Below are 27,570 nucleotides of genomic sequence, written 5' to 3' on the forward strand. Positions count from 1 at the left end.
GCTGGGCTTCATGCCTCTTTTTCTTCTGTCATACTTGAGGTCAACTAAAAAACTGCAGCTGAAGACTGTGCATACTGCAAGAGAAATAAAATGTTATTGTGCAAATATTTGCACAGTACTTGTTTCCAGCGCCGCTGGTTCATCTGCATTTCAGGACGTAACTATATTCTGATATTTTTTCTTAATGATCCCAATGACAGAAAATCCTACTGCAAACAGAGGTCAGCTTTCAAGCATTCAGTACCAACACTGCCAGTGTGGTTTCATTTATGTAGATAACTAAGCGGGTGGTGAGTTGGTGGGGTGTTTGGGTCTGGGTGGTGACCTGTTTCTGGCCTCAGCAGTGATTCACAATCTACAGGGGGCCGTTTTGTCTCAATTTTCAGCTGATTTCCAACATACCTGCTGCAGTTGCTGAGAGAAGTGAATCAAAATTTAATCATCGTCCAGTGAGTAGGCAGGAGGTGAGTCTGAGCCAGAACCTGAAGCTCTTCATCCATTTAAAGCCTAAAAGATTGAGCACCTGTTTGAGGAACTAAGGATAAACCAAAGAGAGGCTGAAGCAGTAGTTGAGCTCTGAGCACAGGTGACTGAATTCAAATGAAATCCCACTGTTAACCTGCACAGCTCGTCTGCTCCTGATGCTTTGGTGTTTTAAAGGGTTAGTACTGAATTGAACTGGCATGTTAAAGCACCATAGTCACACCATACATAAACAAACTAAGCGATCAAGGCAGCAGTAGATCAGCAAACCCTGTGTTCTGTGAAGTAAAATTTTTCTTTTTGTCAAAGGAATCTGGTGGCTCTGAACAAAACAGTTTCTGTTTAAACAAAGAGGATGTAACTCCTCAGCAAAAAGGTCATTACAGGCACATTTGCCCACAAGGATTATGTTGCAGGCATTGAAGCCCATTTTGCAGCTGCCAGTTGAGGCAATCTAAAACTTTTTGTACCTATTAATCAATTAAACCCCAAAATATGTAAAACAAAATAGTGCCCATGTTTAAAAAGACCAGAATTACCCTTTATGGCTAAATGTTTTAACTGCTTTTCATTGTAAAACATAATTGTATACTGTATGCATTTCTAAAGCACAGTGCACCCTTGCATGAACAGTTCCAGTTGAGATTCAAATTTAAAAAAAAAAGTTTACCTCCTCCAAAGCGCTGTGCAGCCATATACTGCTAAGTGCATGAAACTGAAGTGAGAAAAGCAGAAAGCATTTCACTGCCTTTTGTAATCCACACAGCACTCAGCTGTTGATGGCTCAGAGTGCTCTGGCTCCTCACTACCTGTATTTGGCCAACGTGATGAGCTCCACTCTTAGAGAAGAGGTGATCATCAACAGGGTTCAACAGAAGGTAATCTCACAGAGATTGTTTATCCCGGCGAATGAGGAGGCATGCATAACCAAAGTTATCATGGCTGCTTGTTGGGTGCAGCAATCAGTCCGGCCTTGCTTATTTTCATTGTTCTGGGGAAAGTGTGGGTATAATTTCACATCTCTTTCTGAGAGCAGGTGGCTGCCCTGCAGAGACTGCACCTGTGAGTCTGTGCTCTCCCAAACTCTCACACATACAAGGATATATTTAACTACTCACAGAGTACTTGTTACCCAGCAAGCCTTTGATGAATGACACTGTGCAGAAGGTGGTGAACTGAAGTTGTGTGACCTCCATCAACATTAAATGGTTCATTTAGGGAGAAGAATCAGGAAAAAGATGTATAGTCATCAGAAAAATGTGTTTTTTCTGATTTTGTATGGCATGGCTACTTTCAGTTTAGGGTCAGTCCAGCACTTTGGTCCAGACAGAATTATCTTACTATTGGACGGATTGCCAAAGAGATTCTGTACAGACGTCCACGTCCAAAAGACTGTGGTGATTCCCTGACTTTTGGTCCAGTAACATTATGAAGTAATTTGTATTTTGAGTGAAATTTCCTGAAAACTCTTGCTTAGAGAGCCATGACATATGGTACAGATGTTCAAATTCCTCTCGGCGTGATTGTAATAACTTTAGTGATCCCCTGAGCCTTTACTTTAGTGCTGTCATGTCTTCATCCGTATCATCAAAGTTTAATTTGGCCAATACTTTGGTTTATAACCACATACTGTGCTCTGTATTTAGTGCTAATGTTAAATCTGTTTAACATCAGAATGTTAGCAATTTCATTGTAAAGCATATTAGCATGATGACGTTAACCTTCAGCTCAAAGTACCACATTGGTATTGCGTCACAATGCTGGTGCAGTGGCTGTAGACTCTCAGTCTTGATGAATGATGTTTACGTGGCTCTCCAGCACTGGTACGGACTGTTCTGTCAAGTGTTTGGTGTTTCTGACAGGTGTACTGTCCCGGCACAGCTTCACGGCATGGAAACCCTTTCCTAACTTGGTAAACCCCAATCTTTACAAATCTATGTACACCCTCATTATCTTGTGTTTTTATCAGAATGCACTGGCCTATATTCCAGGTATGGTCACTGAACATGAAAATGATGGTAAAACAAATGCAGTATGCAGTTTTGGGGCAATGAGTTCCACTGATGTCAACGAAACATGAAATCTCTCACTGCAGACTTTTATTTATTTGAGCCTTTTGTAACACAGAAATCACATTTGAATAATGTGGAACACAATCACCAGCAGAAGAGCAGGTTAGTTTCATGGGTTCTTGTTGTGTGCCTCTGTATTTGTAGATTGTGATGAGATTGTTGCTCCTATGCTGTCTGAATAATGAAGAAACACTGTGGGAGAAGTCACAATAGCAGTAAGGCAACATAATGCATTTCAGTGATGTTAATCATCTGTTAAATGCATAATGAATTGTTGGACGGTTGTTGTGGTGTTTTCTCCCAGGGCCCAATTAAAGAGCTGCGCTTTTTGCCTGCAGCATACTGTAAGCGTGAGTGTGTGTTAAGTCTCACTGCTGACACAGAGGCTTGAAGCTCATTTCCATCTTCTTAGACATAGCTCCTACTGTTACTGTTGTGTCTTTATTCAAAAATGCACATAACGTGTTCTGTAGCAATGAAAGCAGGAAATAATGGTCTAAATTCAGACACAGCATATACACGTGTACAGAGCAAACAAGCACGCACATTCCTCTTTCAGTGATGAAACAGATTTACAAACAATACTCCACTTTGACATGAAGGTGAAACAATGATGGTACAATACAATGTGAGGTGGCCTCACCCCATTACTTTATTGATTGTTTGCTCAACAAAACAGTGTAAAACGTTCTCTTATATTGATTGCTTATGTGTGTGTGTGTGTGTGTGTGTGTGTGTGTGTGTGTGTGTGTGTGTGTGTGTGTGTGTGTGTGTGTGTGTGTGTGTGTGTGTGTGTGTGTGTGTGCACATACAGCAGTGAGTGGCCACACACATGCATGTGCAATGTTTGCACAATATGCTGTCATGTTACAGTAAATGAAAGCCAGTAAATTTCTTCCTGGCATAATAATTTTCAACATGTTTTGGCCTGACCTTACGCTGCTTCTGACTTTTCCTCCAGCACAATGGTGACATTAGAAAGCAGGTCAGAAAAGGTCAAACATCTGTTGACTTGCGAAATCCAAACGAGTCCTGCCTTTATGAAACCTCTCATTTACATCAGAAAATGAGAGACAGTGAGCGTTCTCACTGCTTTGTGATTCTATCAAGAGGAGATAACCTTTATGATATGGCAAGTATCTCTGAAGTGTCAACTCTAAGCTTGCAGAGGAGCATGCAACCGAATCAGCTGAGTTTAAGTTGAAACACAAATACTTTAAAACTGGATTTAAGAGGCATTAAGAACAGTAAAATTAGAAACTGTGGCTGCTTTATTAAAATGTCTAAGTCAGTAACTCCTCTCTGAGAAACTGTTTTTCCACATATTTATTCACATTAACCAGGTTGCATTTTATGTCAGGAACAAGAGCAAGTTGCCTTCTGTTGTTCAAAGCCTTTTCCATTTTCCACAATGATAACACACCATTAAAAAGTGTTCATTGCTGTGTGTCGTAATCGTTCTCCGCTGTGACTGGTGCAAATTGACTTCTCAAAGACAGGCCATTTCATGCCTGTGTGCGTGCCGAAGGCACAGTGCAGACAGCTCGCAGAAATCTGGAGCCAGTTTAGGTGCGTGATCACTAATGATGAGGGGCTGAAAATGAGGAGTGAACAGTGAGCACGCACACCGTTTCCTGTTACCACTGCTGACAGTCACAGACAGTCTACAAGACTGAGATAATGGGAAATACACACAGAAACGATGATGTGACACCTGTGACTCTGTACCTCTGTGATCCAGAGGTGTCTTGTGTTGCCCAAAATAACCCATGACTGACAGGTGGTCCTATTGCAACACTGGACCTGAACTGACCTGTAAGATTTCATTGAAAATGTTGTTCAGCTCTGATATAATGGCCGTACTAGCTGGAGTTTGACAAAGCACAGTGAACATGTCCTTTAAACAAAGAGAAACATAAACAGTTAAACAGAGTCTGAGGTGAGAGACTCTTTTGTCTCCGTGCAGCAGCAGGGGTCCTGCAGAGAAAGTGTTCACTGTTATTACACCTCATTTAAAACACAGACACTGACCCATAGCCGGCTAAGTGGAAACAGACAAAGGGTATTGATTGGAAGAGTGGAGCCTCTTGAGAGATTCAGCGTCTTTACAGGCAACACGCCTGGCTGACTTGATTTGTGAAAGCTCTGCATTGATTGCTGCTGGAGATTATGCATTGCTGTTATTCCCTTTTACTCTGTAAAACATTGTAAGACTCGTGTTACTGCGTGTTAGTCTTGTGAAAGGGAAACTGAAACTGAATCATGAAATGTCCTGAACTGCACCTGAATATTTGTAAGTTTGTCACATTATTCTCATCATTTGCAGGGGCGGGGCTTGGAGCCCCCGGCCACTAGGGGGGGCCTGGCCACTTATTTACAACAACGAGTATTGATAGGCCTGGGCTTTCAGGGACCTCTGTTGGTCCCTGGACCTCGCTTTGAGAACCACTAATCTATTTCTTCAGTATTCATCTCAAATGTCCCAGAAATTGTGCATTTATGTGTGCAAAAAAAACTAATTTTTTGCGACGTGCACAGGTGGGGTGGGGGCCCCAGGGATTTCTTGCTTGGAGCCCCAAGAGACCCCAGCAACACCACTGATCATTTGAATGATGAATCAAGTCTTAATTAATCCGAATAGAATAGAATAGAATAGAATAGAATAGAATAGAATAGAATAGAATAGAATAGAATAGAATAGAATAATAACTCATGTTGGCATGAGAAATAACTAAATACATTTACAATTTCCACATTTCTCACAGAAAACCATGGCTTGAGAGGAGATAATCGCTACCTCAAGCAGATAATGAGAGTGCTGCTTTTCTTGACATCATAACTGTGGCCTCAGTGTTATTAGCAGTGATGTTCATTTTCCACAATTCTGCATGGTTCTAGATATTTATTTTAAATATTTAAACCCTGAACAATTGTTCTGATTGTGTTGTAAAGTGTATTTCCATGTTCGTATTGAAGTGCTGTGTTATATGTAATTTTTGCCCATAGCAAATACAGTTTAAGACCACCACCCAAAGTAAGGTTTATTCATTTTTTATGTTTCTGTAATGGTTAATACACCAATATGTAGAAGCTCTTTAACCGAAATGATATTTTTAATGCTAAAATATAATTATTATTGTTATCCATGAAATTTCAAATTACTGATTTCCAAAAGAACTGAAAAAATAGTAAAGCACATTATTATTTCTTGATTAATATGTCAAATTATAGTTATTTACTTGCATTCCTGAACAGAAAAATTAGTTTTAGTGGTTGAATGTTATGCTTGATTAATTTCTGACTTCTCAGAGAAGTGACGTTAACCTCACTGTATAAAAAGGTGAATTCAGTTTGAAATTCCTCATTCCTGTTGAAAATGGTAAAATGTCGAGAGCTCACTGAAAATGAAAGAGTCTGCGTTAAAGCACTTCATGATGCTGGATGGTCTCTGAGACAAATAGAGAAAGACATAAAGTGTTCTCACGGTGTGGTCAAGTATGCTGTGGAGTCAATTGCCGAGTCTGGTACTTACAAAATGCGCCAAGGAAGAGGCAGGAAACGCAAGTTAACTGAAGCAGATGTCAGACACCTCAAGATTTTAAGTACTAGAGACAAAAGGAAGATCACTGCTGATCTTCAGGCAGAGATGAATGCTTCTAGATCAGAGCCTGAGAAAGTCTCCAGAATGACCATAAGCAGATGACTGACAGAACAAGGCTTAAAGGGAAGAATAGCTGCTAAGAAGCCATTACTGAGGCCTGCAAACATCCAGAAACGCCTCAGATTTGCCAGGAAACACAAACACTGCACTGTTGATGACTGGAAGAAGGTACTCTGGACCGACGAGTCCAAGTTTGAACTCTTCAGTCAGCATCGTCGTGTTTGCAGAAAGGCTGGAGAACGTTTTGATGCCAGATGCATTGCACCCACAGTGAAACATGGTGGAGATTCCATCATGGTAGGGGGTTCCACTTATGGAAACGGCATGGGCAAATCAGTGAAAATCGACGGTATCATGAACAAGACCGTCTACCACAACATCTTAGTGCATCATGGAATCCCTTCTGGACTGAATCTGATTGGGCGTGGGTTCATATACCAACAAGACAATGACCCCAAGCATACTTCAAAGCTGTGCAGAGACTATTTGACCAAGAAAAAGGAATCTGGAGTACTGGAACTGATGGACTGGCCAAGTCAAAGTCCGGATTTGAATCCTATTGAACAAATTTGGGATATAGTAGATTCAAAGATTGATCGCACAAAAGTTTAATCTAAAGCAAGTCTGTGGGAACAGCTAGAAACTATTTGGAACTCAGTAACAAAAGAGACTGTCGAAACTACATAAAAACAATGGCAGCAAGAATGCAAGCTGTTATCAAGGCCAAAGGAGGCCATACAAAATATTAAGTTTTTTGGTTATTATATGTGGAAAAAGGACTATTTAGTCGTTTCCGTTTGCTAGTATTATGGTGTACTACAGTTCTGCATGTGGTTTGTCCAGCTGGTGTTGCTTTGGTTCAGGTATCAAGGTACTGATGTACAAGTTTCTGCAAATAAACAGTTTATCACAGTTATGCTGATAAACCTGCTTTGCTCTTTCACCCTGGACAGCCTTAGCAGAAAAGCAATAAGTTTTAATGAAGAACACAGATTTTGTTTAGCTGTGTACAGTCATGACTAACTTGTCTCGTAGTTGATTTCTATCAAACTTTGTTCAGTCTTCACACTCAGAGTGAAGAGCTAAATATGTTGCTTGCCTGAGGAGGCTGATGAACCCCCTTGACTCCTCACTTAATTGCTTTGCAAAATCTTGTCATGTGAGTGAATCACGCTGTCACTGCAGTTGCCTGGCAGCAGAGGAAGGCACCCAGGAGTCTCGTGGGATGACCGCCGCAGGGTGCGAATGCGGGCTGAACTCATCCTCCTGTGAATCACTCTTTCACCCAAAAGTTTGAATGCAGGGAAATTTTGTTTGTTTGTTCATTAATGTTTGAATCTTTCTTTCCTTCTTTACTCCCTGGAGCAGTCAGAAAAAAGCCCCTTTGAAACCTCTGGGGTCAACTCATCGTAAGTATGCTTACTCAAGCTGACAAAGGCAGATGAGGGGAACCTTTGAAATTTCCTTTGTTCTCCACTGTCAGACCAGACACGGGTGCATCCACGAGGCCACGGCGCAGCTTTCCTCACAAGCTGGGAGAAGCATCGCAGCCAATTTGAGGCTAAGTCAATCAGCACAGTAGCAGAGGGAGTGCTGGACTGTTGTTGATAATCTCCCCAGAGAACGGGCTCTACCGTGCCTTCAGTTCATTAACTCTCCATCCAATTGTAGTCCATCCTCAAAGTTCAGCTCCTTTGTGTTGGTGTGGGTGTGTTCTCATTAAAGCAAAGGATCCCTGACAGCAGTGAACATGTAAGGCCCCCACCAACGTGCCTCATCTGGAGCAAGAGAAGCTATTTCAGCCTATTGTCAGATGACACAATGAAAATCACAATGTCAAGTTAAATTATGTAGTCCAGGAAAGGCTACAAGAAAGCAGATGATCATATGTTAAATTATTCCATTCAGGGACATACCCAAAATTAACCTTAAAAAATGCAGTTAAAAATTAATAAACGTTTGGACTGAGCAAAGGAAAGCAAAGATATGTGGCACATGAGGCAGATTATGCAACTCTTTCACCAAATCCTTAAAAATGCAGTCATCAGTATTTGTAATTTGGCCTTAATTAAGGCCCAAAGAATTTAATGAACACAAGGATATGTGGGAGGAATGGTTTCATGCCCCTCAGCCCTGTTGGATCATATTTCATGAGAGAAACATAATAAGTTGTTTGCATAATATTTAACAGCTTGCTTTGACCAAACAAAAATGTAGATTTGTTGAATAATCATAGTGATCAGACATATTTCTCGATATTTATCAAAGCCTCTCAGTTGTGTGTTTGTGGCTGTACGGCCAGGCAACTGATGCCTTTTTATTTTCATCTCGACAGGCACCTCCTTTGAAACTGCTGTTATTTTTAGCCATGCTAGCAGCATGCCTCCTGGGACTGCTACGTCGGTCTGTCAGTCGGTCTGTCCACCACTTTGGTCTCAGCAGCTGTTTGATGGATTGCCATGAAATTTTGTACAAGCATTCGTGGTTCCCAGAGGATGAATCCAAGCAGACATTGTTGATACACTGACTTTCTCATGCAGCACCACCTGGTCCGTCTTTACTGATCCTGTGAAATATATGAACATCCACGTGATGGACTGACGGGACTTTTTTTTTTTTAACATGCATTTGTGGTTCCCAGAGGATGAATCCCAATGAGTAATAATCTGCCCTCTAGTACCAAAAAAAGGTTGACATTTGAGTGAAGCATATTGGATGGATTATCATGAAGTCTCATGTTCTCCTCAGGTTGAATTGTAATGACAATTGATGATGATCAGATACGGGTACAGATACAGGTACTTCCTGTTGGTGCTAATTAGTGAAAGATAGCATTCTGACATGTTAAACTACGATGGTGAACTTGTTTAACATTAGACCTATGAAACATCAGCATAGTAACATTGTCATTGTGAGTATGTTAGTATACCAACATTAGCATTTAGCTACAGCCTCACAGGCTGCTCATGTGGCTGCTGACTTGTAGTCTAGTTATCTTATAGGTCTCTGTGGCGTTTTTTGAGAGCGCTATGACAGAATGATGATTACGGCATCATACAGGACATAATTCCCCACTGATCAACTGAAGTGAACTAGTCCATCATTACAAATGCGTGTCATGTATTTTGAAAGCATATTTCATCATGGAAGAACTGATGGTGGAGCACAACAGCTGAGTCATGACGCCCACATGCTTTTCAGTCCTAACCTCTGTTGTTGTCAGATCAGTATACTAGTATCGTTCACTTCAAACATTTCAGCTTGTGATTGAGCATGCAGTCTCTGAAACCTAGATGCAGGACTAACAACTGACAGCACTAATTTTGCCCAAGGACAAAGATGAAGGCTGATCCTCAAAGGAAAAGCCTTGGTCACTTGTGTGCAGTGGAAATGCCAGTTGACAATGTGACCTCCCCTCGTCTGTCTCAGAGAGCCATCAGAGAATAGACCACTGCATATCAATGACACACGACAACACTGCAACCGCGAAGAGAGGTCCGGTGTGCAAACACTACACAACTTACTGTGTTTACTGAAAAAAGAATGACATTTCAACAAAATTACTTCTCATTCTCCTCTCAGGGGACTGCAGAAAAACATCACATGTCAAACCAGTGTGGAATCATCTGCTGCTGTCTGACGGTAAACACCAGGGTTCAGCAAATGCAGCTGAATCGTGTAAGTGAATTTCAGTGAGAGTCGGCATTGAATCATGACTCTTCTCTTGGGCCTTAACCACTGCTGGGTCTGCTCGTCTGGGCTGCTGTGAACCCACAAGAGACAACATGCATATTCACACAGCCATGTTTTCAACTTTGCCAGTCATGCGTGTAGTCTGATTTGCTCAGGCGGTTCATTGTTTTTATTATTCTAATTTGCTTTATCTTAAGAAAGAAGGTGAAATAAAAAGACTTCAGTATAGCCTTTTAAGCAGTTGACGTCTTGTTAAAAGCAATTTCAATATCTTGCCTCTTTTAATGTGTTCTAATTGATCCTTGTGTTGAAGCATCTATGTCTCTTCAGTGAAAGGAATTATACTGTATACTTTGCCTATCTAGTGCTGCCATCTGCAGGCCATCTTACATTACTGCAATTGTCTGAATACATGATGCTGGCGCTGTGGAATGTGATGTTGAATATGTGAGGACAAATATTGAGCAAGGACAGAAAGAGGCAAAGAAGAAGAAGAAGAAGAAGAAGAAGAAGAAGAAGAAGAAGAAGAAGAAGAAGAAGAAGAAGAAGAAGAAGAAAAGAGGGACAATCCCCTTTATTTGTCACACAACACATGCACATGCACGCACATGCCATGCACTGGTGAAATTTTTCCTCCGCCTTTAACCCATCCTGGTAAGTCCTTCCTCCGCGGCAGACCAGGAGCGGTGGGCTGCCATCCGACCGGTGCCAGGGACCCACTTTTCTTCGTCGTCACCATTGGTCAAACATTACTAAAAAAAAAAATGGGATGACTGTGTGACACGTTTCTCGCTTGTGACGAGTAATTCTGTCCAGTTTCACCCTCACGGCAGTTTAGATGAAATTATTGTCTCATGCTGTGCTGTATTTGTCCTTAATGAGTCCCTGCTCACTTTGTCCTCAGTGCGGCCAGATGGTCAAACCACAGGCTCTTTAATTACAGCCATGTAATAACACTGATGGATCACTAGGGGGAGCTAGCCTGTAATGAAACTACCGGAAGTTGCAGAGCAAAGGATTGAAATTTTGTCCCTCAGCCCAGCGGGTCCGCGGCAACATCAGTAACATCAGTTGAAACGTCGGATATGAATATTGACAGATGTGTTGTGGATTTGAGCAACAGTCTCGAGAATGTTCCTGTTTTAATTGAGGCGAGCTCAAGTTTACTGACATTTCCTCAATTTCAGGTAACGTTGCGTTGCTCTCTGTGCAGTTGAACCTCGTGAGCTGAACACACCTGGCTACAGATAGCTAATTTACAGTAAATGTTGAGATTTTACCATGTTTTGGTCGTTATTCGGTCATTTTGCCAGAGGAGTGTTATAAGAGCAGTGTCGTTGTCACAGTTATGTTGGTGACGTACGTAGCTCAGTGGTTCCACTTTAAAATAAAGCCTGTGAATATGTATTAATGGGAGTTCATATGGAAGTTACGCGTTACAAACGAGACAGGTTAACTGTTCTCCCTTCAAATGGGCCTTTTTGTACAGCAGACTTCTCAGATTAGGGACAACACAGGTTAATACCACGAACGAGAGCTCCTTTGTATCCAGGTGTTGCAGTCAACAGTGAAAGTGAGCCAGCGTGGTCAATGAATGAACCCTGAAAATAAAGTAGCTAAAGGGAATCCAGCCATCATTCATTTGATTATTTGCACCTGCGTTTTTCCGGCTGACTGTGGGACCCCTCCCTCCTTCATCTGCTATATACCAGAGAATAAACCCTCATATGAACTGTGCGTGACAGCACACGCTGAGTCCATCAATCAGAAGAGACTGACAGTAGGAATAAACTTTGGATCATGACTCTACATTGTCTTCATGTGCTGCGGGATGTAGCAGATGCATCCAGAGAGCTGTCTGTTGATGCTGCTGCATGCCATAGGTGTGACTCCCCTTTAAGTTCATCTGACATGTAAACATGTAAACAGATGCCGTAGCCAGATAGCAATAGTTGAAAAGAATACCAAGATGATAATTGACAGACTCATTTTTTAACCTGAACACATAAACAATCACTATGTTGTCTTTAAAGAACTTGGACCACTATACATGCACGTGTTAAGGTTAATGCCTGTGAATAGAGGCAATCGAATCTCTTTGGAAGAGATTGATGTGTCGTTGCCAAGTGTCCTTGACACCCAACGGTTGCACCCTACCCCGCCTTAATGGGGGATCGTTTGCCTCACAATAGAGTGATACCATCCTTGGTTTTGGGGGTTGGCCTCACTTAGAGGATAAATACTTGAATCTAACACCATTTCATTAGACTAGAGCTGTCATATCTAGTCTGGTGCGCATGAACTGATGAAGCCTGCTTGGATGAGAGGTGAAACGTCTTCCAAGACAAACTGACAAAGTCCAGTTGCGAACGATTGAATGCCCTGAAGCCTGGTTAAGGTTAATAAATAACAGATTTGTCAGTTCTCTCTGGTGGACAAACAATGTAAAGGCAGCACTGTTTATCTGTATCTTATCTAACTGTAATAAACATCCCCTCAACGTCATGAAAGATCAGTGTTGTTGAGATATAAACTTAAAAAAAAATGCTGTACTGCAATAAAAGATTTGTTCAGTCTGAGTCTGTTAGGAAAACTTGACATAATAGGAAAAAAATCCAATAATTATGGTTCATTTTATTTATGCTGCCAATTTTGAAAGAATAATCTGAAAATCCAACACAAGCTTTGTCCAGAAAGCCTCTGGCTGTTGCAAGAACTCATCAAACCTGGTGCTCCTCAATGCTATCAAACGACATGCATTGTTTCACCAGCAGATGGCAGCAAACCATTACAGGCAACAGCCTCTTAATCTGACTGCAGTACTTCCATTCATTATCCATAAATGCATATCATGTGCAGGGTCGTGGGGGACTGGAGCCGATCCCAGCTGACATTGTGCAGGAATCAAAAAATAACTGCCTCTCTAGAACCAAAGGAGTTGTCCTAGATAACACTCATGCTCGTGAAGCTCTAGAGGACATTTCTGGCTGCTTTACAATGCAACCGGTATTTTAAATCCAAAGACATCAAATCATATTGCTTCACGTCGTGAAGCTACCGTCATGTTGTACGTAGGTTGATGGGTTTCAAGTTGGTAGTTGCAAATCATTCAGACCTTTGTTCTAAAACACGTTTCCCATAAAGTGAAATAAATTGGAATTCTGGCTGCAACTGCTGATTATTGTCATTAATGATTTCTCTCTTTTCTTGATGAGATGTTCAGTCTATAAAGTTCCCCTCACAATTCTTAAAGCTCTTTGGGCATCTTCAAATGTCTTGTTTTGTGTGGTTGTGTGTAGTTCAATATCCCATAATACAAAGACAAGCAGCAACCACTCAACACTGAGAGGTTTGGAAGTTTGGCTGAAATGATTCATCAATCATCAAAATAGTTGTCAGTTCATTGTTTCAGCTGTAAACTGAAGATTTCCAGGAGTTCCGAACATTTCAGCCGAATGTGCTTTTGAAATTGCTCTTCAGTTGTTGTGTTGTTATTGTTATTTACAGCTTTGTTAAACTTTGACTGGTCTTTGTCATTTTTCAGTATTCCCCAGATAACATTCAGGGACCAGGATGCACTGTTGACCCAAGTGAAGTCACCCTTCCTGGATGCTCCTGCCTTTCCCCCTCCTGCTTCACTGAGAGCTGCTCTTGCCTGCAGACACATGGGCAGCCATACAACAGCACCGGCACACTGCTGAACCTGAGCAGAGCAGACTCTGGTTACTGCTCACCTGTGTTTGAGTGCAATGCCCTCTGCACCTGCAGCGATGCCTGCTCTACCCGGGTGGTGCAGGGAGGACTAAGACTCAGGCTGGAGGTTTACAGCACTAAGAACAGGGGCTGGGCAGTGCGGACACTAGAGGCAATCCCACGCGGGACCTTTGTGTGCGAGTACGCAGGAGAGGTGATCAGTTTAGAGGAGGCCAGACGCAGACAGCTGGCCCAGAGATCTGAGGACAATAACTACATCATTGCTGTACGGGAGCATGCAGGTACGGGCTCCATCACTGAGACGTTTGTGGACCCCGCCATGGTGGGAAACGTAGGCCGCTTTCTCAACCACTCCTGCCAGCCCAACTTGTTCATGCAGCCAGTCCGTGTGCACTCTGTGGTTCCCAGACTGGCGCTGTTTGCTGGAAGGGACATTGATGCACTAGAGGAGCTGACGTTTGACTACTCAGGAGGATACGAAAACCAACATCCTGTAGAGCTGCTGTCCACTCAAAGCGACGCTGCCATACAGGCCAGTCGGACAGATGGACTCGAGAGGAAAGAGTGCCACTGTGGTTCCACCGACTGTGTTCAGTTCCTTCCTCTGGATTTGTCTATTCTCAGCTGAAATCATCTACTCTGTATTTAATATCATGTTTGTTTTTATCTAAATAAAAATAGGGAAACGATTTTTGTCAGCCCTGATGCCGTTTTTCCTCATTTTAGACGTCTGTTTAGTTGTCTCTTGGTCTGTTCTCAGTTTCGCCTGAAACCTTGTTTAATTCAGCCCCTCATTAGAACAAGACAATGCAACATGTTGGTGGCTCCATAAAGACAATCAGCTGGATGAGTCACGTCTGTGCCCGTTATTGTTTCCTGAGTGGTTCCCCCCGGTGTTTCCTGATCTGGAACTGTCTCCCACTCAGTGTAAGATGCGGGAATGAAAACTAATTCTGAAGCCAGAAAGATGAGTTTTATTCATCTGAGAGAGGAAACTTGTTGACATTTCTGTCCGTTCTTTTACTTGTACGATCCATTTTGTATGTCAGGGGGGTGCTTGTTCCACGTAGGACATTTCCCACCAGATTCACAGTGTTGCAGCTGTAATCGTGTCCTGGCACATATAAGTCCCATTTCTCACATGACATATGAATCTGGAAGGAGCAGAGGCACCATTTGCCCTGACAGAGATGGGAGGAATGATATTGAATAGGTTTCTTTTAATAGCCACAGAGGCCACAGAATTGATCTTTACACCCTTATGGTTACCAAACCTTGAGATGTCATGCCCATCAAAAACAACAAAACCTCAGAATCCTGCGGTAAAATCAGAGCTGTCATGTGTTTCCATCTTCGTGACATTTCTGTCTTCATGCCGTGCAGCCTCCCCTTGTAGATATTCTCAGCTCTTCATCGCACTCAAACCTCTCGAGAGGTGGGAGCAATTAAAAAAGGCCAGGGGGGATTTTTTTTATATAGAAATGGACTTTATTCCCCTGTCAAAGGAGGGGCGAAGGTGTCCCACTTTAGTGTGACCATTCTGAAATCAGGACCTTCTCTGTTCAATCTGCCCCGTTTCTAGTCTAGACCTGCTTTCATCTTATTAATATCCACATCTGGGTTAATTAGGATGGAGACCGTGTTTCATCCAGAAATGGGACCAGCGCTCCAGCCACACTGGGGCTGAGACTAAATGATAGGGGGAGATAGAAGCCCTCTGCCGATCAAAGACCACTGTCAAGTTGATTGGTTTCTGTGCCACCCAGTGGAGAGGCAAGTGGCGCAGGATTTTGTTTTGACCTATATTTTCTCCTCTGTGAGGCTTACCTAAGATTTCTATCGGTTCAAAATGGGCTTTGCGTTATGCCTGATCTGATCTGCAGGTACACTTAAAGGAATAGTTGGACATTGTGGGAAATATGCTTACTCACTTTCTTGCCAAGAGTTAGAGGAGAAGACGGATTCCACCTCATGTTTGGTTGGTAAATATGAAGCTACAAGGAGCACCCATTCAGCTTATCTTAGCGCTAACCTGGCTCTGTCTTAAGAAAAACTAAATCCACCCACCAGGGCCTCTCAAGATCAGAAATGTACACGTTATATCTCATTTGTTTAATCTGAACAAAAACCTAAGTGTAAATATGTTGTATTAATAAAAAAAAGTCTCATTTACACTTAGCTTTTGTATGTTTTAAAGAAGGAAGACATAATGTGTGAAGTGGTGTGCTTTAGAGGTGCTGGTAGGTGGATCATCAGGTGAGCTGTTTCACCCTGTTTCCAGTCGGCGTGCCAAGCTGAGCTAACAAGCTGCTAGCAGTCGCTTCAAATTTAACCTATAGGTGACATCAGATTTAATACAAATACTGCACATATATTTGCCAAAATGTCGAATTATCCCTTTAAACTTCTGAAAATTGCAATAGAGTGTGACACATGCCACAGTGGTATAATACAACAAAAAATAAACCAACTCAAAGTTCATTAACATCTGAACAGTTTCGGATTTTCCCTTTGAGTGAAAGAGTAGAGCAGCAGTAGAAAATATGGAGTTTTTAATAGATTCTGACACAGTATGTTATCAGAAATACTGCACTGCCATGAGGAGGATCTTTACTCTATGTTAGCAGTGGCAGAGCCCTTTGAGAAAGTTAGGACGGAGCTTATCCAGAGGAAAAAATACCCAGACATTTCTCAAAGAATAGAAATGTGTAGTTCTGGGTCAAGGTTTCTCTCTCCACCATCAGCTACACCACATCTTCAGCGGTCTGCTGTGTTACCTCTGCGACCAATACATTCAACATTTCATACAGTACAAGAGGAAGCCTAGACCTTTCGATTTGTGGCACATTCTGTTGTCCCTCCGGCAAATCTACAACAAATATAAGAAAAAAACAGTCTCTCCACAAATACATGACTCATGTCATTTTTGAGTCAGATGTCCCTGAAATCCCTATGGCAACCGGCTGTACGTACAGGAGGTGAGTTGGACAGCCGTGGCTGGTCCGGACGTGCATGAAGGCTGTTCTCAGATCCTCACTGTTGAAGAGATGGGCTGCAAATGAATGGCTCCCTTCCAGGATGGTCACCTAGCAACCACCGGTTAATCACATGAGATGAACTTCCCCAACGAATCCCCTCCACAGCCCCTCCATTCAAACGCAAACAAGTCAACAATGCCTCACAGTGCAGGAGTCTGTCATGTCATTTTGTGATGGTATTTGGACACTGTGTGTCTCATCTCAGAGTGCAACTCTCTGAAAGAAATGAAATGCTTGAAGAGGATTATTGGTTCTCATTGTTTCAGGCGACTTTGCATTGTGGGACTTGCAAGACAGCAAAATGTTGTGACGTGATGTTTCATGCCACAGTGACCACTGATCTGTCTTTAAACAGAGCTCATTGAGGTTTGGTCATCTCCGAGAGAGACCTGACCTAAATATGTATTTCACTTCTAACAAGTGCGAAACTCTCTTAAAGTCAGACTATTTGACTTTTGAAAGACCAAACATCACAGTCTGGAGTTATTGCTTTGTAACTGAATCCAATCTGAGACTTTATGACTCACCTGGTCATACTGTCACACCACATTTTAACATGCCACAGATAAACATTTCAGGGGCTTTACTGCAAATGTAAAACATGAATGCACCCACAGCTCACTTGGAGACATGTTTGCTGTTGTGGACTGTTTCCACTTGTTCTCAGTCTCAATGATGATGTGTTTAAAGCAACAGCATGATATTTTGGGAAATATGCTTATTTGCTTTTGTGTGGAGAGCTAGATGAGAAGATTGACAATTGAAATTTGTACAGATTAAACTAATGAGATATAATGTGTTAGTGAGCTTTAGCAGTTGCTGGTAGCAAATTTTGCTACCTTTGAACAGAGCCATGCGAGCTGCTCCTTCCAGTTTCCAGTGTCCAACCTCCATCCAGCTACTGTGCGCCACTGAGCGCTCACGAGAAAGCGAATAAGATTATTTCTCAGAATTTTTAACTATTCCTTTTAAGAAAATGAGTCAAGATGACCCTTAAAAATGAAGGGCAACAACAATGTGCTAGATTTTGATTCTTGTAAACATGGTGTGTTCTGAATATGGGATCTGTTTGTTACAGCCCCATGTCGGCTACTAAGACTTTAACCTAAATATCTTGCCAGGTGTATCTTGAAAGAACAAAAGATACAGATACAGCTGACACTTATGAGAGACATGCATCACATAAAGGAGTCAGACACTATTTCAGGGTGAGTGACCAGAGGAGACATCACGACTGGCAGTCCATTTGTTCAAAATTGGAGCACCTCTCTAATGGGGGAGTAGATGTCCTTGCCTTGAAAAAAAAAAAACCTGGCAAAGGCAGTTCAAAGTCCAATCTGAGACATTTCTTTCAACTCTTGACTTTTTGTGATGTTGGCTGATAAGAGAAGAAACTGGTACAAGTCGCAGTCTTTTTAGCCAAATTGGTGTTAATGACAACATCTTTTTAAAGGGATTTTATAGGAGGAGGGCCCACAATTGTATGTATGCTACGGAAAAACAAGGGTTGTATGTGTTAAACCAGTTGTTTCATTGGACACACTGCCCTGTATATTCTTATTCATCTGCTCCTGTGATTAAACAGCGTGCGTGGTGGTGTTTTGCAGTTTCACTTCACCGTGTTAGCGGAAGGGTACGTCAATGGGGTTTTTCACACTGTCTCCACCCACCACAGATGTGAAGTTAAATTTGGCCCAAGACACCTGCAGCAGGCTCAGCAGGAAACTCTGGAGCCCAAGAGGCACCCACCTCCACAGCTGCTCTCACCGCTGATCAGACCTACACATATCTTAACTACACCTACATGCACTGTTTACAGCGAACACGTTCTTAATTGAGCCGTTGTGGAGTGTACATCTGCAGACTTCAGAAGGCTTGAAGGTGGAATTTAGAAACAAGATCTTAAGATGTGAATAGAAAGGGAAATACAGGTGAGAATTAATGTGAACTATTATTTTCTTAAGAGCCTGGTGATAACGGGTTTCATTGTTACCTCGTATATCCCCAAGATTAGCTTCAAGTTAATCACTGTCATTATGTCCCACTGCAATCACAATCTTGTGTAATGACCCAATCTTACCTCAAATGATCCCACTGAGTCTACATGCCTGGTGGGGCATGTTCATGCACTTGGACAATGGTGTTTTAATTGTGGAAGACACTTGCTGTGCATGTCAGGCTGAGACTTATCATGTGTGAGCTATTACACTTGAGGATTTTTAAATATTGTGCAACAGCTCACCGACAAATAGTCAGCCCTGAGTGTTTCCGTGCAAGCTAAGCTGTGACAATCCAATTACCAGGCCTGTCTCACCTTTGCAGCATCCAGCACAGACTTTGTTTTCATTCTGAAAATGCTGAATGATGCTGTTGGTGTTACATTATTGTTATTTCCTTATTGTTGTATGGAGCAGCTACATTCATTTAATTAAAGATGGTGTAAATAAGTTAACTGTAATATGATTATATGTGTAGATCTAAGTCAGAAACATGCATTTCTTTACATGTATATTATGCACAACTTAAAATATACACAGACTGATTTAGGTAACCAGGTAGGTTGTAAAAGTAGTGAAAGTGAGGTTAGGAGTCCTCGGACTCCACTGATCCTAATGGATTAGCTGCAGTTAAAGCAGCTTACAGAACATGTTGTGCAGGTTAAATTGGTGAGTTCAGACAGCTGCCTCCTTGGCTATTGTTCTTCTTCAGCAGTATTAGCTCAAACAGTGTTTATGTAGCAAAGTACTGGTATCTGTTTACACAAATCAAAGACCAGGCAGATAATTGGCATGTGTATTGTTGACCATATTGATTATGCCGTAACCAAGGGGATGTGGTGAAGTGATCCTCTCCTCTGTGCAGGGTGTTTATGAAAAGTGGACTAGCCGAATATCACCACCTGCACACAAAATGTTATACTATTAACATTAATGCACATTTTTGTGCAGGTTTCATGCATACAAGGACCAACTGAATCCAAGATGCAACACAGAATTTGAAACTTATTTTTCCTACATTGGTAACAAGTTATGGCACAAAATCTCAAGGCCTAATTAGAATATCTCTGCAGATGGTCTAATCAGATTATTTCCACTGGGAATATGCAGGCCATTATGCCAGCATAATTATCTTTTATTTTTAGTGAGGTAGATCTCTACCTTATACTAGGGTGCTGTACCAATACCTGTTGTTTTGCAGGCAAGACAGGAGGTGGGACCTCTCTTTAATAGGGGAGCATCAGCATGAATATTAACTAAAGGGCTGAAAGTTTATTTAAAAAAAAAGAGGAACACAAAAAGTCTTCATAGCTTCCTTATCTCAGGGCTGGTGGTTCAGCTGTATGTTCTCCTATCTCACTTATTGCTCAATGATTGAATGCAAAAGAAGAAGCTTCTTTGAGAAGCCTGTTTCATCCAAGGTTTCTCAAGAGGGTCCAAAAACTCTGTGGCAAACAGCTTGCCCATGTCTGAGTCATGTGTGTTTGTGTAAACTTGTATGGCAAAGCTCTTAAACTTTGATGGTGCAACTGACTCGACAGTGACGTGATGATTATTAATGACATCACATCCCTGTCACAGCCTCAGAAAAGCTGGCAGACCGCTCTCAGACAGAGAGAATGACTGTTGTTTGTATGACCTTCTTTTCACACCACGCTGGAAGGTCCTGTGCTCGTTAAGTGTGTTTTTATGCCACACTTGCTCACACCACAAAGTACTGTTCTCCAGTTGTGCATGTTATATACTGATCCTGAGAAAGCCATGACTGTTCCAGTTGTCAGAGCCCTGATAATGGAGTTTAAATTGTCTAATGGAACAAATCTGCACAAAATATACAACTGTGGGTGTGAGATTGCCGAAGTTAAAAGAAGTTGTCAGTATTCTACATTTAGCTTGAAATCGCTAATAAGCCATTATCTATGGTTCTGGCTCCCAGCGGCATCATGTCTTCTGTGATTCACTGTCCCAGATCCAGACCTGCAGTTAGAGGCCACCACATTGTTTATAGAGTTACAGGGCCCTCCATCTCTCCTTTTTAACACAACTAGATGTGGAACGTAATAACCTCTGACATGAAATCAAGATAAAATGAAGAATAATGAAAACACAAGAAACTCTCTGTTCCTAATGTACTTAGCTCTTCTCTGACATTTCTGATGAATGCACGGATTAGTTTGCAGGCATGGCCCACACAGAGGACTGTCGGAGCCTCAGACTAGAAAACTACCAACCATTGTGCCCACACATCGCTGCTTAGGGAAGGCCGGAATCTGCACATGAGAATACTCACTCTAACGCATGCACGGTGATGAATCTCACAATCTGTGCACCCACACAGATGGTCACTGCATTTTGTCATTCCTCTGTCTCTGGTGCATTCCAAGCATGCAGATGCTGTATTCATTAATTTATTAGTCATTTGTCAATTCTGTTTGGAAAACCAGCCCATGTCTCTAAGTCAGCTGCAAGTCAGACTACCAATCGGCATGAATCATCTCTCCCTCCCACCAAACTTGTGCTCTTGTTCATGATCCTTACAGTATGTGGAAAAGCAATCTGTCTCCACACCCATCCCACCTCTTGTCTATCTGTATCAATGGTTGCTGGCTGTGACTGTCATGCATTATGTGAGGAAAAAGCCCTCTGGCTGCAGACAAGCTCCTCAGGTTAAGGCAGGTACTATAATAAAACACTGACCACAGCACCAAGAGAATAAAGAATAAATAAAGACAGCATTATGTTCACCGCAAGTCAAATCATGTCTGACATCAGAGCTGCTGCAATGCACAAACACAGCAGCAGTTGTGTCCAGTTTTACACACGCACACACACACACACACACACACACACACACACACACACACACACACACACACACACACACACACACACACACACACACACACACACACAGTACAACCCTTTTTTTCTCTGTGTAGAATGGTAGCCAGTCATCTGTACACTGTATCCATGACAACTGAGTACTCCGTGATCTGTATTCAACTTCACTTAATGTCAAATTTAACCAAAGCCTGAAAATAGTTTTTGTGGAATAAAGGTTAGTCTCTTAGATATTGTGATGTCACGACTTTCACATCAGTGCGTTTAGACACACGTGCTTGTATCAGAAAACTACTCTGGTACTTATCCTTCATCCTTTCTTTCACAATGATTAGGATTCAACAAGGGGAATGACATAGTTTGTTTTTGCATGAGTGCATTTGAATCTACTTCTGATGCATGTGATTTGATAAAAATGTCTAGTAAGAGGGGAGAATGGCACCACATGCATTATATGTTTGGTTTTTTTTCCACTGCATCAGAGATGGATTTTATGTCAATAGCAGGGAAACAGCACATAAAAACATGAATTGCAGTACTCCACGGCATAGCAATCTGCAGACATTTACATCTTAAAGACCTCACTGTGCCCACCCAACAGCAGATGTGGAGTGTAGAAAAAGAGGTAAAGCACTTTTATGATAATGGACACTTGTGCAACCCCACTTACTCCATTCTTACTATCCCTCCACATTCTGTAACTAAGAAACCAAATTAACAGCTCATCAGTGGGTTTAGTTAATGCCACTAAGCCCATTTCAGGGATGAAAGTGTTCTTTCTCTTCCTCTGTCTCTCTTTCTCTCATTCATATTGCAATTAGGAGTAATTCTGAATATTGAAACTTATGTGAATTTTCAAATGCTACCATCTACTGTATGCAGGCTTTCATGGAGAAATTAATAGGATCACCGACGTCTGCCTAACCTTTATTTCATTCATGTGGCTATGCATGTATGAGTCATACAATGAATTGTACAATGCGTCTTATTTCAGTATAAGATTCTGCTCCTATTTCAGTAGCTGAAAATGTCACAATGTGATTTTAATGGGTCAACTGGAAATAAACCAGATCACTCAAAGTTGTGAAAGTGAGGTTTCCAAAGCTGAAAAACTTGGAACCTGGTGGACAAAACCGCAAGGTACTACGTCTGTATGAGTATGGCACACAGGTCCTGCAGTATCCATCAGTCTCATTGTAAGGAAGAAATAAAGAAAAGAAAATATAAAATTAAAAAATACATCTCTGGAGTGAACTTAACAGACTCAGACTCAGTTTAACATGCATGTAGATTCACAAACCGAGGAATGTGACTGCCAGTGGCCGGATCAGTGTTTCTGACAGGAGACTGAACACACAACTGATGTCTTTATCTCATGTCCTTTCACACTTTGACACGCACAGCATGGCCCCCTCTTTGTAAGGCAATATGTGTGCTTCTGTTTCTGACATTATATACATGAAATAATGCAGACATTGACAAAAACCGCACATCCAGTCACATGGATTTGATCATTCAGAGACATGTCCACTCATTATAGTCCACAACATGTGACACATCTGAAGGAGCTTCTTGTACTTAGGAGTAGCCAGACATGCTGCGCATGATCTACACAAGCTGGGAGTTTCTGTTGTCTTTTACTGTAATGATTTGATGACCAAAGTATCAGCTACTAGAGATTCAGTAAAAACTAAGAGTCACTTTGTCCACCTGCAGCTCTGTGAGGCTGTACTTGGGCACATGGTTCTTTGAGCAAAATGCTACTGTCAGCATGCTAACATGGTCACAATGACAATGTTGACAAACTGATGTTTCTAAGGAGATATAATATATATAATATGTTTACCATGTTTGCCATCGTGGCTTGTGTTCATCACACCATCTTGGCATTAATGTGCACTACACACATCTGCTAGTTAGCAAGAAACCATCGCAACAAAAAACACAAAGTACAGCTGATGTCATTAATTGTCCTGATATATTAATAAATATCAATAGTTCAGTCAGTGCTGCACCGATACAGCAATCAATAATAAAAATGCTAAAAAGTAAAACACAGAACACATTTTTAAAAATCATTTTGTTAAAATAGAATAAAACAAAAGGCTTCTATCACGACAGCAAGTCGCCTTTGAATTGGAGTACCAGTCTCTCATCATGAGCACTGACAGTAGCAGCGGTTTAAATGCCTGATGGACTCCATTACCCAGAGAGCACTGCTGCAGTATAAATAGTAACGAAAGGGGCGTTCCCTCGGTGACATGTGGAGGAGGTAAGAAGGGGATTGTTGCCGAGGACGCATTCAGCTGTCAGAGATAACGCCGCTCAGCTTGCTCTTACCTGGAGTTCCGCTACCATGGACTTAACCGAGGATAGCGCTGTGGAAATTATCCTGTGCTGACCCACTTCTTCACACGTTTCTTCCCGTCTCTATCTTTGACGCCTTCTTTCCTTTCTTCCAGGTAAAGTCCGTATCCATCTGTAGTTTTCTAGCCAGAGCATTGTTCATTTTGTCACTGAGCTGTAAGCATCCCTGTCAAGGAAGTAGCCCACGCGCGCGCGCCCTCATTTGTTGCTGTTGATGTGCTGCAGCTCGAGCGATTAAAAAAAGATGAAAGGGGTGACTTGACATTTGATTTAGCTAGCAGTGTTTCATTCGGCAGTAAAAACGTAAAAACGTGTCATAGCACGTTCAGATTTGTTTACATATTGCTGGCAAGTGGCTTTACAGAGCAAAAAACAAACTTTATGTCGTGTAGGCCTGTGTGTCACAGTTGTATGGAGCGGTGCGGGACGTCTGAACGTGGGTAAATATGACCCGCAGCATCACACCCGCAAGTCAGTATTGTAGAAATAAACATATATTTAATGTAAGATGTCATATTTTGTGCTTTCCCCCTTTTGAGATACTATCGTTTCATGGTGCGGTGCTGCGTACTGTTAGTTCATGTCAAAGTTCAAGCTAAAATCATGGCAAAATTGAGTTTTGTTGGTTTTTAAAGGGAACAGCATCTCTGTCAGTAGCAACAACAACAACAACAACAACAACAACAACAAAAAGATAGACCACGTTGACCGCTTCACCTCTGTCAGTGGTGTTGGATTCTTTCACGGAGGTTTAGATTTTCTCAGCCTGGAGAGAAACAGACTGACCTACATTGAAGATGTATATGTGTAGGTTTCACCCAGCTAGCAGTAGCACAGTGCACACAGAAACTTCATGTTTCATTTTCTAACAATGCCCACCTGAGATGAGAGGCAAAGAAGAGCACTCGTTCATGGTATTTATGTCTGCAAAATGTTTGTCCTTTAAATGTGATATTAATATATTAACAAAATGCATAGGACACATTCAAAGAAGGGCAAGGATTAGCTTTATAGCGCAGTATTTTGTGCCAAATAAACATTAAATGAATCTCTCTCACATGTTGCTCCTGATCTTACAGTAGAAGGTGCTCTGAGGATGAGCTGCAAAGATTCAGATGGTCCTTACAGCTGAACACAAACTCCAGCAGTAGCAAAGTCAGTGTTATAAAAGTAATAATTGATCCCAGAGGTGATCGTAACTGCTGCTGTTCACGATTTCTGTTCAACTAAATCAACTACCGATGCCGTGTGTGTGCAGGAACACAGAGCTGTAACAAGCAAGCACTTAGTGTTTTTACTTCATGACTTATACAATTAATGGATTGTCAAAATTGTCATTGTTTAATATTCTGTTGTTCAGTTAATTGACTGTTTGAGTGAAATATTTAATAGTGAATGATTTGATTGAGCTCAGCTGTATGTAGTGGCTGCTTTAAAGAGCAATCTTTTGCAGGTGCAGTCAACCCTGAAGAAATCATGTCGGACAAGATGTCCAGTTTTCTCCATATTGGGGACATTTGTTCCCTGTATGCAGAGGGCACCACCAGTGGATTTATCAGCACTTTAGGGTAAGTCTTCTTGTCTTTATGTGGGTTTTTATGACCCTTTCATTACCTCCAGTTCCCCACTACCTCATGATGGGGAGCTCACTGGATGGATGGAGCTTCAGACAATATTGTCCCACTGTGCAGAAAACACAACTGTAACACAGTACTGGCTGCAAAGTAAACAGAGTTACTACATAATGATCTGCACAGTTGCTGTTTTTTAGCCAGAGAGATGGCTGTTGATGGGGTAGTATAATAGATGGATTCATGTAATGGACAGATTTAATGCCTCTGTTCAGTTCATGGCAATAACCCAAGTGTCAATATGGACATTATCCATTTGTTCCTCCATATTTTATTGTGAATGATAAGTGATCTGCTTTCAGTGAAACAAATAAAATAAGTTGTTTTAGTTGTGAGAATTTAGTTGAGGCATGCAGAGACAGAGTTGGACTTGAATTAATAGGTAAACTAAAGATGCAGATGAAGGATGGCAGAATATTTTTCTATCTTTAAAGACAGACTGAAAACCCACCTCCTCAAAATGGATCTGAATGAGCCCTCTTTAGACTCAAGTAATAGCTAGAATCTGTTTGCATAATTTAGCAACCTTCAGAGTCCTATCTTGTCTGTTTTGTAAGAAAATCATATTTAAAACAGCTGGTAGCGACATATACTGTATAGAATATGCTGTCTACCAGTTTCCAATTCCTTTTAAATGGAAGCTTTTACAGGAGAACCAGATGAAGCCCGTTTTTACAACTTTAACTTAATGATTCCCACATGCACAGCTGTGGACATTGACTGCAGTCAAATGTCTATTTTCCCGTAATCTGATGGTTTTGTCTTATCTGTGAATACAGAGCAGTATACTGAGTCTCTTTTCATAATAGTGTCTGCCAAATGTTGTAAATGTTCTAAATGATAAGGTAGTCTTATATGAGAAGTGGTGAATCCTGCAGGAGCCATAGCTTTCCTTTTATTTCCTTGATATTGTGTGCTCAGTTAGGGCTTTGCACTCAAATTACCCTGTCTCTTCCTGCGTCATGCTGAGCACCATTTATTTAAGTACTTGACATCTTCCCTCCTCCTTAATTGTAGGCAACGAGTTAAAAGTGCATCTCATTATGTACATTTTTAGCTAACCAAGACACAGTTGACAGTCAGAATAGACGGCTAAAAGATGAAGATGCCGTCAGAGAAGGGACAGTCGTTGGTGTGAATGTCTCTGTCCAGCATACAATAACTGACAGCATGTCCGTCATGCCAGGCTTCATTTTTCAGACTTTGTTTTCTTCCATCAAGCCTGTCTTTCTTCCTCTTTTTCCTTGCTATTTTCTACCCCAGGGTGTTTGTTTTTCTTCTGCCAAGGTGAACATGACCACAGCATCTGCTGCAGTCCTCTCCTCTTGCCATGTCATTATTCTGTTTGCCACTCACCACAGACCGTGCAGAGCCCTCCTCCTTGCCAGCTCTCAGAAACCATGCTCTTTCACAGTTTAGCGTTGTGCGTCACCCACCTTGACAACAAATGTGTGCACCGCTCAGAAGACTGCCACCACGAATGAGCTTGTTTGTCAAATTTCCTATCTCATATTGTTATGCCTAGTAATCAGCTGCCCCCCCCCCCCCCCCCCCCCCCCCCCCCACACACACACACACACACACACACACACACACTGCTCCTGTTCAGGGCTTAGGCGATGCAACTATAAATAGCATTATTGTATTAGGTGCTGCTTTTGCTGTCAGCATACTGAATGTGACCCCTGAGAGACAGCTGCAACCACCTGGACAATTGCTGGCTCAGAGAGAATGCCACCCTACGTCTTGATGCTGCGAGACTGGGATGTAGCTGCCAAGCAAGGGGAGTTTTGTTCTTGACCTTGGATACCAATGACCCTTTAGACTCCTGTTCTTTTTGGACCTTCACCCAACAGTACATTATTGTTATCAAGGCTATGGTTTGTTATTCTTATAGAGGCAATTCTCACACCGTGTGCGTTCTTCCTTACAGTGCTCTTGCGGTGCCATGTATCCTGCACGAGCTATAAAAAGATGTAACTGACTGGACCGGCTAGAGCATCCTACTGAAGTGTTGTGTTTGCGCAGATCTACTATTCGATAGTATTCCCAGGGGTTTCCCCAGAATGTTGC

General features: G+C 41.8%; 2 protein-coding genes across 11 annotated transcripts in view; both read left to right on the forward strand.

The window, feature by feature from the left end:
- The first annotated feature begins 10,931 nt into the window (after nt 1-10,931).
- setmar (SET domain and mariner transposase fusion gene) lies at nt 10,932-14,350 on the forward strand. Its single transcript, XM_070959272.1, has 2 exons — nt 10,932-11,096; nt 13,454-14,350. The coding sequence occupies exons 1-2, from the start codon at nt 10,995-10,997 to the stop codon at nt 14,249-14,251; spliced, it is 900 nt and encodes a 299-aa protein (XP_070815373.1). The 5' UTR covers nt 10,932-10,994; the 3' UTR covers nt 14,252-14,350.
- A 9,404-nt stretch (nt 14,351-23,754) lies between these two features.
- The window catches only part of itpr1b (inositol 1,4,5-trisphosphate receptor, type 1b), an 83,633-nt gene continuing 79,817 nt past the window's right edge, over nt 23,755-27,570 (forward strand). For all 10 annotated transcript variants that reach the window (XM_070958380.1, XM_070958378.1, XM_070958381.1 and 7 more), the window contains exons 1-2: nt 23,755-23,961; nt 25,320-25,434. In XM_070958380.1, coding sequence (XP_070814481.1) covers nt 25,343-25,434 — 92 coding nt within the window. In that variant the 5' untranslated portion in view covers nt 23,755-23,961; nt 25,320-25,342. The remainder of the gene's footprint in view (nt 23,962-25,319; nt 25,435-27,570) is intronic.

This window comes from Chaetodon trifascialis, chromosome 3 (genome assembly GCF_039877785.1).
Source record: "Chaetodon trifascialis isolate fChaTrf1 chromosome 3, fChaTrf1.hap1, whole genome shotgun sequence".
In the NCBI taxonomy this organism is placed as follows: domain Eukaryota; kingdom Metazoa; phylum Chordata; class Actinopteri; order Chaetodontiformes; family Chaetodontidae; genus Chaetodon; species Chaetodon trifascialis.

What these genes read in the sequence shown, in the direction of transcription:
- setmar (XM_070959272.1), top strand. Translation starts at nt 10,995, where the DNA reads ATGAATATTGACAGATGTGTTGTGGATTTGAGCAACAGTCTCGAGAAT. An exon ending in TGACATTTCCTCAATTTCAG is followed by an intron (nt 11,097 to 13,453) that starts GTAACGTTGCGT and finishes GTCATTTTTCAG; the next exon opens with TATTCCCCAGATAACATTCA.